The sequence below is a fragment of the Bos grunniens genome, chromosome 9 (genome assembly GCF_055505025.1).
Source record: "Bos grunniens cultivar Pamir isolate PY7600 chromosome 9, Bosgru_T2T1.0, whole genome shotgun sequence".
Classification (NCBI taxonomy): Eukaryota; Metazoa; Chordata; class Mammalia; order Artiodactyla; family Bovidae; genus Bos; species Bos grunniens.
In genome coordinates this window covers 43,511,867-43,531,640 of record NC_141173.1, presented here as the reverse complement: position 1 = coordinate 43,531,640, position 19,774 = coordinate 43,511,867, and the positions used below count along the sequence as shown (strand labels likewise).

The 19,774-nt window shown below is 40.4% G+C and overlaps 1 protein-coding gene across 10 annotated transcripts in view; it reads right to left on the bottom strand.

The window, feature by feature from the left end:
- The window catches only part of PDSS2 (decaprenyl diphosphate synthase subunit 2), a 296,799-nt gene that overhangs the window by 258,371 nt on the left and 18,654 nt on the right, over nt 1-19,774 (bottom strand). For 7 of the 10 annotated variants that reach the window (XR_015132974.1, XM_086317478.1, XM_086317480.1 and 4 more), the window contains exon 1: nt 7,320-7,763. The exons of the other annotated variants lie outside the window; for them this stretch is intronic. Coding sequence is in view for 6 of the 7 variants with exons in the window: in XM_086317478.1 (XP_086173604.1) it covers nt 7,320-7,600 (281 nt within the window). In the remaining variant the exon portion in view is untranslated. Of the gene's footprint in view, nt 1-7,319; nt 7,764-19,774 lie in introns of those variants that run through there. 10 annotated transcript variants of the gene reach the window in all.

The following is a 19,774-nucleotide window of genomic DNA, read 5'->3' as shown; positions in this document are numbered from 1 at the left end:
ATCCACTTCAGTATTCTGGCCTAGAGAATTCCATGGCCTATATAGTCCATGGGTCACAAAGAGTCAGACACAACTGACTGACTTTCACTTTTCACTCTGATGATGCAAAAGACTGAAGGCAGGAGGAGAAGGGGGTGACAGAGGATGAGATGGTTGGATGGTATCACTGACTCAACATGAGTTTGAGCAAACTCCAGGAGATGATGAAGGACAGGGAAGCCTGGCATGCTGCAGTCCATAGGGTCGCAAAGACCTGGACATGACTGAGCGACTAAACTATTTCAAGTTTCTATTTCAACTATTTCAGCTGAGCTATTTCAAGTCCTAAAAGATGATGCTGTTAAAGTGCTGCATTCAATATGCCAGCAAATTTGGAAAACTCAGCAGTGGCCACAGCACTGGAAAAGGTCAGTTTTCATTCCAATCCCAAAGAAAGGTAATGCCAAACAATGTTCAAACTATCGCACAATTGCACTCATCTCACACGTTAGCTCAAAATTCTCCAAGTCAGGCTTCAACAGTACGTGAACCAAGAACTTCCAGATGTTCAAGCTGGATTTAGAAAATGCAGAGGAACCAGAGATCAAATTGCCAACATCCGTTGGATCATTGAAAAAGCAAGCAAGTTCCAGAAAAACATCTATTTCTGCTTTATTGACTACGCCAAACGCTTTGACTTGCACTTGCCTTTGGATCACAACAAACTGTGGAAAATTCTTCAAGAGATGGGAATTCCAGACCATCTGACCTGCCTCCTGAGAAATCTGTATGCAGGTCAAGAAGCAACAGTTAGAACTGGACATGGAACAACAGACTGGTTCCAAATTGGCAAAGGAGTACATCAAGGCTGTATACTGTCACCCTGCTTATTTAACTTACATGCAGAGTACATTATGCGAACTGCTGGGCTGGATGAAGCACAAGCTGGAATCAAGATTGCCGGGAGAAATATCAATAACCTCACATATGCAGATGACACCACCCTTACGGCAGAAAGTGAAGACGAACTAAAGAGCCTCTGGATGAAAGTGAAAGAGGAGAGTGAAAAAATTGGCTTAAAGCTCAACATTCAAAAAACTACTATCATGGCATCTGGTCCCATCACTTCATGGCAAATAGATGGGGAAACAGTGAAAACAGTGACAGACTTTACTTTTTTGGGCTCCAAAATCACTGCAGATGGTGACTGCAGCCACGGAATTAAAAGATGTTTGCTCCTTGGAAGAAAAGTTATGACCAACCTAGACAGCATATTAAAAAGCAGAGACATTATGTTGCCAACAAAGCTCCGTCTAATCAAAGCTATGGTTTTTCCAGTAGTCATGTATGGATATGAGAGTTGGACTATAAAGAAAGCTAAGTGCTGAAGAATTGATGCTTTTGAACTGTGGTGTTGGAGGAGACTCTTGAGAGTCCTGTGGACAGCAAGGAGGTCCAACGAGTCAATCCTAAAGGAAATCAGTCCTGAATATTCGTTGGAAGGACTGATGCTGAAGCTGAAACGCCAATAGTTTGGCCACCTGACACAATGATCTGACTCATCAGAAAAGACCCTGATGCTGGGAAAGACTGAAGGACGGAAGAGAAGGAAACAGAGGATGAGATGGTTGGATGGCATCACCAACTCAATGGACGTGAGTTTGAGCAAGCTCCTGGAGTTGGTGATGGACTGGGAAGCCTGGCGTGCTACAAAGAGGTCAAAAAGAGTTGGACACGACTTAGTGACTGAACTGAATGACTAAACAACAATGACAATCAGCAATGTATGAGAAATCTAGTTTCTCTGCATCTTCACCAAGATTTCATATTGTATTTTTTATTTTAGTCATTCTAATAGGTATGCAATGGTATCTCATCATGGTTTTAACACACATTTTTCTAATGGCTAATATTGTTCAACAACTTTTCATATACTCATTTTCTGTTTTTATAGGCTTTGTGCCCATTTTCTAACTGTTTTCTTACCACTGAGTTCAGAGTGATCTTTATATATTCTGGATGCAAGTCCTTCAGGTAAGTGATTTACAAATGTTTTCTCCCTGTGGCTAATCTTTTGAACCTATTAACAAGGTCTTTCAACAGAACAAAGTTTTCAATTTTGATGAAATCCAATCATTGATCTTTTTTTCTTTAATGAACTGCATTTTTTGTTTCACATTTAAAAACTGTTTACCGAGTCCACATTCCAAATATCCCCTCCTATGTTTTCTTAAGTTTTATTTGGTAGTTTTACATTTCACATTTAATTCCATTTAACCTAGATTCTTTTTTTTTTTAACATGGTGTGAAGTTTAGGTCAAGGTTTACTTTCTTGCCTATATAATGTCCAAATTGTTCCAGCACCATTTATTGAAAAGACTATTCTCCCTCCATCAAACTGCTTTTGCATCTTTGTCAAAAATCAACTTGGGTATATTTGTGTTGATCTATTTCTGAGTTTCCTATTCTATTTCAATGATCTATCTATTCCTCTGCCAATACCACAGTGTGTTAATCAATGAAGTTATATATATATCTTAGACTTAACATTAGGTAGAATGACTCCTTCCATTTTCTTTTTATTTTCTTCAATATTGCTTTAGCTATTATAGCTCTATTAATACTGTTCACTTTATCACACTGCTTATTGTTGCTTTTAAGGTCCTCCCTGAAGAATCCTATGGATTGTATAGTCTGTGGGGTTGCAGAGTCGGACACGAATGATCGACTTTCACTCACTCACTCACTATGCCTATAGAAGAAGTATGTCAGCCTGGAGAAGAAAGGAAAATGAAAAGAATCAAGAAGAAAAAAACTGTAATAAATTACCACCATCCTAAAAAGACTACACATGTAGTTTTCATCCATCTATTCTCATCACACCCCAATTTCTTCATGAAAGATTCTCTACTATTCTAGGCCACTTTATTTTTTATGTTTGTTATTGAGGGACAGTTAATGTACAATGGTATACATTTCAAGTGTACAACAAAGTGAATCATAATTTTTAAATTATTATAAAAATAATTCATAATTATTCATAATTATTATAAAAATACTAGGTATATTCCTAGTGCTATACAATATATTCTTGTAGCTCATTTAATTTATACCCAGTAGTTTATACCTCTTAATCCCCTACTCCTTTCTGGCCCCTCCCCACTTCCCTCTCCCTACCAGTAACCACTAGTTTGTTCTCTATATCTGTGAATCTGTTTTTGTTGTTGGTGTTGCTGTTGCTGTTATATTCACTAGATTATTTTTTTATTTGAAATATAATTAATATCATACAGTGTTTATCTTTCGCCAGGTCACTTTAGTATCTCTAAATGTAATAGCTAATGTATCTCTACTACTCACTAGTCACAAGTCATTTATCTCCTTCTGTTAGATATCTGTAAATATACTTGTGTCCAACACGATGCCTATTCTCAAAGGACATGGTCCATGTTATAGAGTTCTTTATACTCCTCCACAAGCTTTAATAAACATTGAACTGAGGATTATTTATCTAATTGGAACTTACAACACAGAGATACTAGAACATCTAGAAGAACAAGAGTAAAAAAATTAATTGCTATACTATTGTTAGCAATATGATCATTATCTCACCAAATCTTAAGATTTTAAATTTAATCTCACTTCTCAATTAAACTGTTACAAAAGTAAGTTCTAGGCTCTTTCCCTTCTTATTGATGAGATAGCTTAGGTAAAGAAAGAGAAGGTAGTGAATAATGAATTATGGTGATTTCCTTCTTTTCTCCTCTTGTTTGCCAAAAAATGTCACTGTACATCTAAATTTTAGGGCCATCAGATATGATTCATCCCTAATACACTGTGTTTATCTACCCAAAAAGTAAAATGACCCAAGGGATCAGAATATCAATATAAGTAAATAATGGAGTCTCAAAATGTAAAACGGAACTAAGTAAAAGAATTTACCAAACCCAATTTTTTATGGTCTTATCTATATTAACTATATGGGGTCTTTGTGTCCTTTGGCTAGCATACTGAGATACTCTCTGTCTTAATTATCAATGCTTTGCCAACAAGATTTCAACAAAGTAAGGTGCAGCATGTGAAACAATATAGCTACTTAATCCATGTTTTTAGCTATAATTTACAATAACCACAATCTGCCTACCCTATGGATCAAATGCTTGCTTCTTTGCTGAAATAGGTGTATACAGGATCACCTCCCCAAAAGGTTTTTGTTCACTGACTGCCTGTGAGTTTAGACTGTTTAAAGAATTTAAACATGTAACAAAACTATATACAGATTAACTCCTCCTTTTCTTACAAAATAAAGTAATCCACATATGTTACTATGGCTTTGCTGAAACTTTCTCCAATTCTTTCACTGTATTAGATCAGGGACAGGCAGGCAGGGGAGGCTACAATCAGGAAAGTTTCAGAGCCATTAGTCTTACAAGCTTTCATCTAGAGTGTCTCTGGTGGTCTCAGAAGGAGTCTTCTCTAAGACCCCAACTGATACTCTGACAAGTAGATGAACTGCAATTCTCAGAATATGCACATTTCTAAGGCTTTTTCTAGTTCTGCCCTTTTCATGTCAATGCTTTATTATAGACACTACAATATGCATATGCACAATGTAATATGTAGTCCAAGGGGATTAGATTCAGGAACTCCCATGGATATCAAAATCTGAGGATTCTCAAGTCCCTCACAGTATCTGTGTATAATCCAAGGTACATCTTCCCCTATACTTTAAATCATCTCTAGATTACTTACAATGCCAATTCTATGTAAATGGTTGTATATACAATATTAGTGCTATAAAAATAGTTCCTGGTGCACAGCAAACTCAAGTTTTGTTTCAGGGGGACTTTCTGAAACATCCCCACTGAATATTGAACCTACAATTGGTTCAGGGTGTGGTTGTGAACTCACAGATCTGGAGGGCTCACTGTACTACCACATCCTCCACTGCTAACACTACCATATTCCCATCACATACAGAGAAACCCACTATTTGATTGGCAAAAAATAAGACATTTCAAGGTTCATGTATTGTGAGAACACAGAGTAACTTGAACTCAGACACTGCTGCTGCTGCTGCTGCTAAGTCGCTTCAGTCGTGTCCAACTCTGTGCGACCCCATAGACGGCAGCCCACTAGGCTCCCCCATCCCTGGGATTCTCCAGGCAAGAACACTGGAGTGGATTGCCATTTCCTTCTCCAATGCATGAAAGTGAAAAGTGAAAGAGAAGTCACTCAGTCGGGTCCGACCCTCAGCGACCCCATGGACTGCAGCCTTCCAGGCTCCTCCATCCATGGGATTTTCCAGGCAAGAGTACCGGAATGGGGTGCCATTGCCTTCTCTGTCAGACACTGCTAGTAAGAATGTAAACTGGTATAACGACTTTGGAAAACAATTTGTTATTATCTCCTAAAGCTGACCATGTGTACACCCGCCTTTATTCTCTCAAGACAAGTACACCAGAAGACATGTTCAGGATATTCACAGCAGTACTTTTCATAACACCACAAACTGCAAACAACACAAATGCTGATCAAAAGAAGACTATGGTATTTACACAGTAGAATCTCACACATCAGTGAAAAACTAACAAAGTATAGTTAACACAACAGGGATAAATCTTAGAAACAATGACAAATTTAAAAAGCAAGTCACAAAGGACTACATGCAATAAACTACAATATTTGTAAATTTTAAAAATGAGCATTATTAGACACATTACTATTTAAGAAAACACTCATGCAACTTTAAAAAGGAAAAATAAACGCAAAATTCAGTTCAGTGGGGATCAGGGAGATAAACCAGTGAATAGAGATAGCTTCAACAGGATTGATGAAAGTTATATTTCTTCAACTGGGTGGTAAGCTCATTCCTCTCACTATTAAGCTTTAAAAGATACATGCCGTGTGTTCTGAGTGTGTACCATCTAGAATCTCTGGAGAATTAACATTTCAGCTTCAAAACAAGTTTAACCTACTCATAAAATGACATTCCTGATAACTGGGAATGATGCCCAAGAAATAAAATCTCTCTACTACTGCTATTTGGTATTGCTATTTGGTAACTTTTATAGTAACAAAGAAATAGCAGATGTCTCATAAAAAAGTAAAGCAAGAGAAAGGGAAGTAAGGGTAGCTATAAAAGAGCAATATGAGAGATCCTTGTAGTGATGGAAATGTATCAGTGTCAACATCCTGCTTGTGGGACAAAACTGCAAAGGATACATTGGACCTCTCTATAGTATTTCTTCCAACTGCATGTGAACCTCCAATTATTTCAAAAGTTTGTGCTTTTTCTTTAAGAAAAATGATAATTTTGTCCAAGATTTCTCCACAATGGTACTAATGACATTTTAGTGTACCTAATTCTTCACGGTAGGGAGTTGCCCTGGGCACTGCAGGGTGTTTAACAGCATCTCTGGCCTCTTACCTATTAAACACCAGCAGCACACCCCAGTTATAACATTTCCATACACTGCCAAATGTTCCCTAGGGGATAAGTAAGTTGCTTATTGTACTAGAGTTATGTAAAGAATATTCCTATGCTTAAGAAATACACAATGACGTACTTAGGGGTAAAGGAATGACATATGAAATGTACCACAAACGATTCAGGAAAAACATGTGTATGTATATATATTTTATTTACATATACATGAATAGTGTGTGTGTGTGTGTGTGTGTGTGTATAATAGGTGAATATAATTAAAGTATGTTATTAATTTTATTTCTGCAACTTTTCTATGTGTTTGCAATTGTTAATATAAAGGTGGGGTTTTTTAAAATGGAACCCAAAGCTGTGGTCCTTAAAGTCCTAAAAGCAGGTTTCACAGTAGCAGTCCAGCATAAAGTGATAAAAATCCCAAGGGAAAATGAATACTGACTGGATAAATTCCTACTTCAAGCCTGAGACAAAAGTTGCAAATGACTGCCGAACTTTTGGCCTATCTCCCCCCAACCCATTCTTTCTAGAGGTGACTTCCTGAATAATGCAGAACCGAAAATAAAACTATCCCACGTTTAAAAGACTATTTCTAGGAAGTGACTCAAACCCACATCCCTACTCGATGTTTCCACAAATCACCGAGGCAACTTCACCTTCAATAGCCATGAAGCAAAAATGCGAAAATCGCACGTGTTCTCATTCTTGCATCGCAAATATTAATAAAAGTATGTTAAGGTGAGTGGACTAAGACACAACACCGAATGTCTAGGATGGCTGAGGAAATTAAGGAGTAAAAAGAAATAAACAGGCAGTCTGAGAGAGGCAGGAAAAGTGTATCGGCCAGGAAAAAGGACTAGAGTGGGTGAGAGTGTGTCAGGGCGAAGGTGTAGCTCACCTGACTGTGGTAAGCAGAGGGTGCTGAGTCCCCACCAGCTTCCGCACCTGCATAGCGATGTTGCAGAGCTCGTCGCTCAGCAGGCAACGGAGGCTCATGAAGGACGTGGGGTAGCCCACGATCTTCTCCGCCTCTGACACCACTTGGTTCCACTGGGCCGGGGACCTGGAGGACTGACCACGACAGGAGATCACCGAAGAGATGGTGTCGAGGGGGCCACGCAGGGGACCCGAGGCCCCAAGATAACGGGGCAAGCGCAAAAGCAGCTGCCGAAGGCTCATAGTTTGAGTCTGAGGGTTTCAGGGACTTGAGGGTGTCCGGAGGTGGCGCGGGGAACAAGCCAGGGACAGATGAGGAACTTGCGGGAACTAGAAAAAAGCGGCGATTCTTGACCCTCAAGAGGGTAGGTTTTTGGAGTCGTGACCAGAAACGAACTTTAACTGCAGATCCCGCAGTCTGGGTTACACACATAACACCCTCAACCCAGCACTGCCCACATCCATCTATGGTAGAAACCACGGCCGCTGCCTAAATGGGGAACGCCATATTAGAGGAGTGAAATACGACTTGCCGTAAAGACGGAGGCGGGCTGTTCTGCAGCAAAGAATTTTCCCTACTTTGCGGCGCAGCCCGGACGCCCCGAGGGGCGGGGCTCTGGAGGTGATCCCGGGAAGGCGGGGTAGGGTGCAAACCTCAGCTCCTCCCACCTCTTCCTGGCCTGTCAGGGCAGAGGGTGACAGGGATGGGCGAGCGGTGTCCCAGCCCCTGGAGTTTGGGCAGAGTCCGATTCATCGTGGGATACCCAGGGCCCACCACGGAGTAGGCACGCATAAATATGTGTTCTGAACCAGGGTTGGTGTCTGCTAAGTGTCTTTTGCTGGCCCCCAGCCCTCCCTGGAGAAAGGGATGGAGCCGAAGCGCCAGTTCCTCTGGGAAGCTATCCTGAGACTCTGGCAGTGGTAGTGAACGGGCGTGAGGGCACTCTCTCGTATCATCTGTGCCCAACCTATGAAATGTGGCACGGCCTCGCAGAAAGGGTGTTTTTTGTTTTTAATTTCCCCAGGGTCTGTCCTGGGTCCTTGCTTCTGGCTCCTCGCTGAACCTTGGGTTCCCCTGTGTGCAGCTCAGGCAGAACCAGCTGTGCCTCCTGAAAGGGTGCAGACAGGCACTTCTAGAAGGATGTACTCCCTCACCATGGAGGATCTGATACAGAGCAGAGCCCTATGGGATTCCTGGGCACAAAGCCTTTGTGTCCCCTATTTTTTTTAAATTATAGGAAACAGCTTTCATTCATAGCAAACATTATTACAAAGCTCGTGGAGGTGATGGAATTCCAGCTGAGCTATTTCAAATCCTAAAAGATGATTCTATTGAAGTGCTGCACTCAATGTGTCAACAAATTTGGAAAACTCAGCGGTGACCACAGGACTGGAAAAAGTCAGATTTCATTTAAACCCCAAACAAAGGCAATGCCAAAGACTATTCAAACTACTGTACAATTGCTCTCATTCCACATGCTAGCAAGGTCTTGCTCAAAATCCTTCAAGCTAGTCTTCAGCAGTACATGAACTGAGAAATTCCAGATGTACAACCTGGATTTAGAAAAGGCAGAGGAACCAGAGATCAAATTGCCAATATCCACTGGATCATAGAAAAAGCAAAGGAATTCCAGAAAAACATCTGCTTCATTGACTACACTAAAGCCTTTGACTGTGTGGATCACAACAAACTGTGGAAAATTCTTAAAAGATAGGAATATCAGACCACCTTACTTGCCTCCTGAGAAGCCTGTATGCAGATCAAGAAGTTCCAGTTAGAACCAGATATGGCACAACGCACTAGTTCAAAATTGGGAAAGGATTATGTCGAAGCTATATATTGTCACTCTGCAAAATTAACTTATATGCAGAGTACATCATGTGAAATGCCAGGCTGGATAAAGCACAAACTGGAATGAAGATTGCCAGGAGACATATCAACCTCAGATATGCAGCTTATACCATTCTAATGGCAGAAAGTGAAAAGGAACTAAAGAACCTCTCGATGAGGGTTAAAGAGGAGAGTGAAAAATATGGCTTAAAACTCAACATTCAAAAAATTAAGGTCATGGCATCCAATCCCATCACTTCATGGCAAATAGACGGGGAAACAATAGAAATAGTGACAGATTTTATTTTCTTGGGCTCCAAAATCACTGCAGATGGTGATTGCAGTCATGAAATTAAAAGACCCTTGCTCCTTGGAAGAAAAGCTATGAAAACTAGAGAGCATATTAAAAAGCAGACATCACTTCACTGACAAAGGTCCATATAGTCAAAGCTATGTTTTTTTCCAGTAGTCATGTACGGATGGGAGAGTTGGATTATTAAGAAGGCTGAACGCTGAAGAATTGATGCTTTTGAATTGTGATGCGGGAGAAGACACTTAAGAGTCCCTTGGACAGGAGGGAGATCCAACCAGTGAATCTTAAAGGAAATCAACCCTGAATATTCATCAGAAGGACTGATACTGAAGCTGAAGCTCCAATCCTTTGGCCACCTGATGCAAAGAGCCGACTCATTCGAAAAGAAACTGATGCTGAGAAAGGTTGAGGGCAGGAGGAAAAGGGGCAACAGAGGATGAAATGGATGGATGGCATTCCTTGGTAGCTTAGTTGGTAAAGAATCTGCCTGCTGTGCAGGAGACCTAGGTTCAATCCCTGGGATGGGAAGATCCCCTGGAGAAGGAAATGGCAAACCACTCCAGTATTCTCGCCTGGAAAATCCCATGGATAGAGAAGCCTGGCCAGCTACAGTAGATGGGATTGCAAGAGTCAAACATGACTTAGTGACTCAACCACCACCACCACCAGGAGATAGTGAAGGGCAGGAAAGTCTGACGTGCTGCAGTTCATGGGGTCAAAAGGAGTCAGACACCACTCAACAACAACAACCAAGACCTTCCCTGAGCTCCAACGTGCAGATTTAAGTAGCTGTTAATTAGGGAAGGGAAGGGATACAAAACTAGGGAGAAACAGTCAAGAGCAAAGGCCCTGTTTCCCCATCAATGGATACACATAACAGTATCTTAGAGCTATTTTGCAGACACTGAAACCCCCTCCAGGTGGAAGAAGTTAAAGATTAACAATGGTATGCTGCCCCCAAGCATGTAGATGACCAGTTGTACCTGAAGATTGTTGATGCTGACTCCTACTCACCTCACCACCAACCCATCAGAAGAATGTCCACGAGCTGATCACACCCTCTTTGAACAATTACAATAAAACGTCCCACTATCTTCTCCAAGTTGGGACACATGGTTCTGAGGGCATTAGCCCACTGTCGCCCCCCTTTTGCCTGGCAAAGTAATGAAGCTATCCTTTTCTACTTCCCTCAGAACTCTGTCTCTGAGATTCAATTCAGCACCGATGTACAGAGAAGCTGAACTTTGCCCATCAGATCCATAATTATCATCTACTCTAGTGCTTTCATTTACAACTCATGTATTAGCTCATTTAATCCTCAGATCAACCCCATTAAGTAAATAATATTGGCATTCTCTGTGTTTCATATGAGGAAACTTAGGCACAGCCACGTAGTGTAAATTGCCTAAGGCCACACTAGGCAGGATACTATACCCAGGCAATCTGGTTTCTGAATCCATGCTCTTAGTCATAACGTTACTGTTTAAGTAACAGGTTACCAACCACTCTTCTCGCTCTGTCAGTGTGGCTCTATAATGCTGCCTATTCTTATATCAGGTATGCCTAGCATCCTACTCCCTTTCTCATCACCCAAAACAAGTATTAACAAACCCTTGTTAGTAATAAAGATGTATCACTGAATTTTACACCCTAAAAAATAGCTTGTAAAATGTTCTTTAACTTTCAAAATCTTTTAAAATTCATGATTGATATTTTTTAAATTAGCATCATGCATAATACTGGGTAAGACTTGGGCTACATTAAAAAAAATTCAGACTTAAAATCGGGCAAATTAAAGAGTTATTATTTGCTTTGTACAAAAGATGCTTTTCTCTTAAAAGATTTAGCCTCAGACTCCCTTTGAATGGCAAGTTTCCCTTGTGATTTAAAATTTTTATTTCCAAAAATTCAGTTTAGGCATAACTTTTCAGGGGTACATTTTAGGTAAATGAATTATGCTCAGAAGTATTAAAAACAGTCTATGCCCAGTAAATAAATAAGGCAAGCCAAAGTTCAAAAACAATTCGTGTGAAAGAGATAATAGCCTCTTGGCAATAAAATTTAGGTCTGTTCTAGATGAAAATAAATGTGGAGAGTGAGCTACCTTACCATTCTCAAAAGTTCCAAAGTCTGAGCATCTGGGTTATCCAAGGTGAAAGAAGTCAGGAAAAAATGAAGGGAGATAAAGACTGAATGTGATATATTGTGCACCTGAGGCTGTTGCCTCAGGATCATGGTACTTTAAGACTAACTTTTCATGCAATTTCCTTAATACCAATTCACAGCATGTACTTTAATTTCTCCACAGAAGCCAAGTGCATTATTCTCTGGTCATACTCTATTAACCAAGTTTTTGATTATTCATGGGACTTTCAGTCCCATTTACTTTAAATAAATAGCACTTTTCTTTATTCTTACAGTTAAAAGGTTGCATTATACCTAATGATTATCAGTTTTTAGAAGATTAAAATGGTATTTGTTATTTAATCTTCCAGATAAATACATAACTCCTTAGAGTTTGAATAAAGAGATTTCTAAATTGCCACTGATTTTTGGAGGTGCAAAGACAGGGAGTCTCTGTGACTCTGCCCTTCCCCTGCCACAGATTACAGTCACTTTGAGGATGTCTGTGAATGTGTGCATAAAGGAAGAATACAGCAGGGTTCCTTACTTTGGCATTAATGACTTTTTGGACCAGATAAGGCTTTGTTAGGGGAGGCAGGGGGCTGGGAGGCGAAGGCTATCCTGTGCATACTAGATGTTTTGCAGCATTCTTTGCTTCTACTCACTAGATGTCAGGAGTGCCTCTCTCCAAATTTGTCTGAGGACCTGGCCAAATGTGACCTGGGGGGCAAAATTGCCCATGAGAATATAGAGAAATGGGAGCTGCTGAAAGAAAAAAATTTCTATCCATGACATTTACTCCTCCTACAAGGCGGCAAAAGAAGAGGTCCTGGGTGTAGGCAGCCCTGCAGGTGAAAGAATAGTCATGCCACACTCTGTGGAAAGCACCCATACCCAGGGATGGCTCCTCCTTGGCTTTGGGATTGTTCTGGAGACAGAAACCTGACAAAAAATGACCACAGTTCCTCCTTCATCTTTCTCGGGATCCTGAACCTGGTAAAGTGCCAGTGAACTTCACTTCCTGTCCTCTCTGCATTCTCCTGACCTTAGAAAGAAGTGAGGTCATATTTGTTGTCCTTTACTTTGTCTGGAAACCCAAACCAGCTTTTGGAAATACAAGGTCTTAACACAGATGGTGTGTGCTTTGGGCTTTGGCATTTCCATGATTAGGTGAGTGGAAATACATAGGGACAGTATAGCCACCCTCCCATTACCCTCATTACAATCACCTATTGTTTATGCTAACAGAGTTCTTCCAAAAGTAGATGAAAGCATGACATATATCTTAGGGCAGAATAAAAGGAGGCAAGTAATCAGATTAGCAAAAATCAAAAAGTTTGACCACCTACTGAGTTGGCAGGCTGGAGAACAGGGATGGCACATATTTCGAGTAAGAATGTAAAACGCTGTGTAAACAGCACCTGTGGAAGGGAAATGATAATCCCTAGCAAAATTACAACACAATTGCACTCATCTCACACGCTAGTAAATTAATGCTCAAAATTCTCCAAGCCAGGCTTCAGCAATATGTGAACGGTGAACTTCCTGATGTTCAAGCTGGTTTTAGAAAAGGCAGAGGAACCAGAGATCAAGTTACTAACATCCGCTGGATCATGGAAAAAGCAACAGAGCTCCAGAAAAACATCTATTTCTGCTTTATTGACTATGCCAAAGCCTTTGACTGTGTGGATCACAATAAACTGTGGAAAATTCTGAAAGAGATGGGAATCCCAGACCACCTGACCTGCCTCTTGAGAAACCTATATGCAGGTCAGGAAGCAACAATTAGAACTGGACATGGAACAACTGGTTCCAAATAGGAAAAGGAGTATGTCAAGGCTGTATATTGTCACTCTGCTTATTTAACCTATATGCAGAGTACATCATGAGAAACGCTGGGCTGGAAGAAACACAAGCTGGAATCAAGATTGCCGGGAGAAATATCAATAACCTCAGATATGCAGATGACACCACTCTTACGGCAGAAAGTGAAGAGGAACTCAAAAGCCTCTTGATGAAAGTGAAAGAGGAGAGTGAAAAAGTTGGCTTAAAGCTCAACATTCAGAAAACAAAGATCATGGCATCTGGTCCCATCACTTCATGGGAAATAGAGGGGGAAACAGTGGAAACAGTGTCAGACTTTATTTTCGGGGGGTCCAAAATCATTGCAGATGGTGATTGCAGCCATGAAATTAAAAGATGCTTACTCCTTGGAAGGAAAGTTATGACCAACCTAGATAGCATATTCAAAAGCAGAGACATTACTTTGCCAACAAAGGTCCATCTAGTCAAGGCTATGGTTTTTCCAGTAGTCATGTAGATGTGAGAGTTGGACTGTGAAGAAGGCAGAGCGCCAAAGAATTGATGCTTTTGAACTGTGGTGTTGGAGAGGACTCTTGAGAGTCCCTTGGACTGCAAGGAGATCCAATCAGTCCATTCTAAAGGAGATCAGTCCTGGGTGTTCTTTGGAAGGAATGATGCTAAAGCTGAAACTCCAGTACTTGGCCACCTCATGCAAAGAGTTGACTCATTGGAAAAGACTCTGATGCTGGGAGGGATTGGGGGCAGGAGGAGAAGGGGACAACAGAGGATGAGATGGCTGGATGGCATCACCATCGACTCGATGGACATGAGTCTGAGTGAACTCCGGGAGTTGGCGATGGACAGGAAGGCCCTGCGTGCTGCAATTCATGGGGTCGCAAAGAGTCAGACACGACTGAGAGACTGAACTGAACTGAACTGAAGCAAAATTATATATACATTTAAATGCATGCATACTAAGTCGCTTCAGTCGTGTCCAACCCTTTGTGACCCTACAGAGTATAGCTTGCCAGGCTCCTCTATCCGGGATTTCCTAGGCAAGAACACTAGAGTCAGTTGCCATGGAATCCTCCTCCAGGGGATCTTCCAGACCCAGGGACTGAACCTGTTTCTTAAGTCTCCTGCATTGGCAGGTGGGTTCTTTACCACTAGCGCCACGTGGGAAACCCATATATTTACATGAAAGTGAAAGTGAAGTCACTCAGTCGTGTCCGACTCTGCGACTCTGTGGACTGTAGCCCACCAGGCTCCTCCGTCCATGGGATTCTCCAGGCAAGAATACTGGAGTGGGTTGCCATTTCCTTCTCCAGGGGAATCTTCCCGACCCAGGGATCAAACCCAGGTCTCCTGCATTGCAGGCAGACGCTTTAACCTCTGAGCTACCAGGGAAGCCCATATATTTATATACTGTATATTCTGGAGACCACTCCACATCAGTGTAAAGAGATTATCTTTTTCAGAATTGCATAGTGTGTTTCATTGTATGGATCTACCCCAGTTTATTCAACTAGTCCCTTACTTATGGTTATTTGGTTTGTTTCCAATCTTTTTTGTTGTTGTTGTTATTGTTGTTTCCAATCTTTTGCTAACACAAATAATATTGCAGTGAATACATTTGTGCATAAGTCACTTTATATGAATAAAATTTAATTGGTGTGATTATGCCACCAGCTTAATATACAGTTAGGTGATTTACTTCAGTTGTTTTCAAGTTTTAGGAACCACATTTATATGTGACTTATGCACAAATGTATTCACTGCAATATTATTTGTGTTAGCAAAAGATTGGAAACAACAATAACAACAACAACAAAGACTGGAAACAAACCAAATAACCATAAGTAAGGGACTAGTTGAATAAACTGGGGTAGATCCATACAATGAAACACACTATGCAACTCTGAAAAAGATGATCTCTTTACACTGATGTGGAGTGGTCTCCAGAATACACATTGGCTTTAGATAACAATAAAAACACAACCAACGGGCAGAATAGTATAGTATACTTTTTTATAAGATAGGTGAACTATAAATATATATTGCATACATTTGGGATAGGGGAACACAGGTGGAGAAGACAGGCATGGAAGCAAACTACTCTGATGAATAGACCTTGACTGTATAGTTCTGACTTTAGAATCATATATATAGACTTTATTCTTATATTCAAAATAATTTTAAATGCAAAAGAAAAATGTGGTACCTAAAACTTGAAAACAACTGAAGTAAATCACCTAACTGTATATTAAGTTGGTGGCATAATCACACCAAGTAAATAATTTAATCACTTTAGAAAATAGTGTTTTCACTGTATATTCATGGAGGAATATGTTCTAGGGATAGATTTATCTATTTATCTAATTATATAAATTTATCTAATTATATAAATAATTTATAGAAGTTTTAAATTTTGTTCAGTGTCTTATTGCTAGTAGAAATATTACTTTCAAATTTTTCTTGTATATTATCAGTAAATACTAATGTTAGAGTTGTTAGGGATGATTTTCAAAGAATCCATGTAAGATTAAAAGTAAATTGAAAATTCTATGAACTTATGGTTTTTCCTTTTCTAAAATGTTTCTTAGAAACAGACTCACAGATATAGAGAACACACTTGTAGCTGTCAAGGTGGGGTGGGGAGGGAAGGATTAGGAGTTTGGGATTAGTAAATGCAAACTATTATGTATAGGATGGATAAACAACAGGTCCCACTGCACAGCACAGGGAACTATATTCAATATCCTGTAATAAACCACACTGGAAAAGAATGTGTGTGTGTGTGTGTGTATAACTGAATCACTTCACTGTACAGCAGAAATTAACACAATATTGTAAATCAACTATACTTCAATAAAATGAATTAAAAAAAAATAAGTTATGTACTTTTCAGGGGAAAAAAAAGTTTCTTATGTCCCCAAAAGAAAAGTTTTACATTTATTGAAGAAGAAAAACATTTACTTGCTTTATCCCCTGAAAAAGCCTAGAAGTAATGATAATTATGTACCAATGAGCACCTTTAGCTCATAATATGTACTTTCAATACATCATTTCCTATTAAAAGGAAGGGCAATCTTTGGAGGAATGACAGATATCAGGTCTGGGGCTAGAAATGTGCATAATCAGCTAGGACATCCTGTTGTACCAGAAGCTATTCAAGTGTAAAATCTAATGGGACAAGTCAAAGGGGGAAAGCTATCAACATAAAGGAGGCTCAGACAGTAAAAAATCTGCCTGCAGTGTGGGAGACCCAGGTTCAATCCCTGGGTCAGGAAGATCCCCTGAAGAAGGGAATAGCTACCCACTCCAGTATTCTTGCCTGGAGAATCCCATGGACAGAGGAGCCTGGCAGGCTACAGTCCATGGGGTCACATAGAGTCTGACATGACTAAGTGACTAACAGTTTCATTGGTTGAAAAAAGGACAATGTGAGTATCTAAAAAGAGTAAGACAACAACTGATTGAAATTCATTGATGACATATAAATCCTAGAGCTTATTATTAGATACAGCTAAGGTAGTACTCTGAATATTTGCAATATAATGAAAGAATTGAGCATTTATCCTGCCTTCCCTGTATGAATTATATTTAGTGGTGTCTTAGCCTGGTTTACCCCCTTGAAAGCTGAACCTGAGACAAGGGCCTACTTTAAGGTGGTTTATTTTGGACAGAAATCTCAGGAAACAGCAACGGATGACTAGGAGAGTGAAACACAGCACGTCAATACAAGGGTGTTCTTCAGTTAGTCGTTACTTAGTCACAGTGCGTAAAAAAGGCCTCAAGCCTGAGGGGACTCCTTGAGTTGCTATGTAGAATACACTTCATAATTATCAGCTTGATGCAAGAGAGGAGCAGTTATCAACCCACTTGCACTGCCTATTGGTCCATATTTCCCCCTTGGAACCTCAGTCCCTTGCATCTCTAAGCTGCCCTGTGAGCGCTAGCAGATGTCCCACCCTGAGTCAGAGTCAGAGGAACTCAAGAGCAGAATGTGAGATGTATGCAGTGCATATGGGGAAAGATGCTGTCAGGTTATACCTGCAGGAAGCAGGTTCCTTCAGTGGTGGCTGTAGCAGGAGGCAGACTGAGAGGATGTGATATTGGGAACAACTGCCTCTTCTAATGCGGTAACCAAATAGCTCAGGCTGGTGAGGGGGAAGTTTATCACACAATTCCATTGAATAGAAGGGGAATAAAAGGTAAGATTAGGAAATCACCATATTGTAATTCTTCATAAAACAATCGATCCAGGTAACAGTCATCAATAGATAAGAGGCTGGTAGAAAACTTCACAATGGAGGCTCAGGCTGACACCACCTGCAAGCACTAACCAATGTCAGCATCACTAGGAGCGGGGAGTCCACACTGATGTTCCTCCTGATGTGGCACATTATGAAGCACAAAACTACCTATGAAATATTCTTGCCTAAATGTTGTTGTTGTTTAGTCGTTGAGTTGTGTCTGACCTCTTTTTGACCCCATGGACTGTGGTCTGCCAGGTTCCTCTGTCCATGGGATTTCCCAAGCAAGAATACTGGAATGGGTTGCCATTTCCTTCTCCAGGGGGTCTTCCCAACCCCGGGATCGAACCCACGTCTCCTGCATTGGCAGATGGATTCTTCACCACTGAGGAACCTGGGAAGCCCTCTTCCCAAATAGTTGAAACTAAATCTCATCAAGTGTGTAGGTCTAACTTCCAATTTTCTAGAAACATAGAAGGGAGCTGGACAAGTGAGACAGCCTCATAAGGAAGCAAACAGACTAAAACTGCTTGTAAAATATTCTACAAGACAATTGACAGCATTTATTCAACAAGACAAGGAGGTTAAGATGGAAATGAGTAAAAGGACTCCTTCTACATTGAATGATTTCTAAGGGGCATACCAAACCAAGTATAATGTGTGAACCTTGTATGGATCCTGATTCTGAAAAAACAACTATAAAAAAGTAAGTTTTGAGACATTTAAAGAAATTCAAGGCTTCCCTTGTGGCTCAGTTGGTAAAGAATCTGCCTACAATGTGGGAGATCTGGGTTCAATCCCTGGGTTGGGAAGATCCCGTGGAAAAGGGAAAGGTTACCCACTCCAGTATTCTGGCCTAGAGAATTCCATGGGGTCGCAAAGAGTCAGACACAACTGAGCGACTTTCACTTCCAAGTCATAGGTTTGATATATTAGATATTCCAAAGGAATTATTATTAATCTTATGTGTGAGTCTATAAGAAAAATGTCCATATTTTAAAATGATACATACTAAAGTATACAGAATATAGAATATATAGAATAACACAATGTCAAGAATTCACTTTAAGACACTTGAGGAGGGGAAAAATAGACAAAGCAAGTATGCCAAAATTTTCAAAGTTGTTGATTTAGGATGATAAATATATGGTATTTGTTATTCAATTTTGTGTATGATTGAATATTTCCATAATAAAAAAATTAAAGCAGCAAGTAAATATCCTTTTTTATAAATGCAAGGAAGTCAAATGAATCTCCCAAAGTCAGAAAGCTGAGAAGTGGTAGAGCTAGAATTAAAGCTCATCTCACTCCTTCCCCTGTATCCTGTTGTCTTCAGAACTGAATGCATTTGTTTATTTATTCGTTTATTTTCCAGCCTCAGCTCCCACATAATTGCTTCTTAACACATTTTTATCATTGGTCCATGCATTGCTCTTTTTTGTTTTATTATGGTGGTAGGCACCCTGCAAGATGATATCCAGTGACCCCTGTCATACCCTGTGGTCCCCTTCCGTCTTGTCTCAGGGTAGGTATGAATGATCAATAAAGTCCAACAAAAGTGATGATGTGTTAATTCATTATTAGTTTTATGAAAGACATTGCAGAGACTTTCCTGCAGTCCATTGGATTAGATTCCGTGCTCCCAGTGCAGGCGGCTGGATTCGATCCTTGCTCTCGGAACTAGATCCCCCATGGCGCAATTGAAGATCCCACATGCCACAACAAAGGTACCACACACTGCAATGAAGACCAGGCGCAGCTTCCCTCGTGGGCTCTTGATTGCTCATATTCTCTGTCTCTGTCTCTCTCTCATTATTTGCTCTGGTGGAAGAAGGCAAGTCACAAGCAGTCCTATGAAAAGGCCCAGGGATCAAGGAACTGAGCCTTATGCCAAAAGCCATGTGAATGAGCCATCTTGGAAGCAGATCCTCCAGCTCTTTCAGAGACTACAGCTCTGACTCACAGCTTGACTGTAACCTCATGAGAAACTCTGAGCCAAACCACCCAACCAAGGTGCACTGGATGCCTGACCCAAGAACCTAAGAAACTATGTGTAATAATAACTATTTTTAAGTTGCTAAGTTATAGGA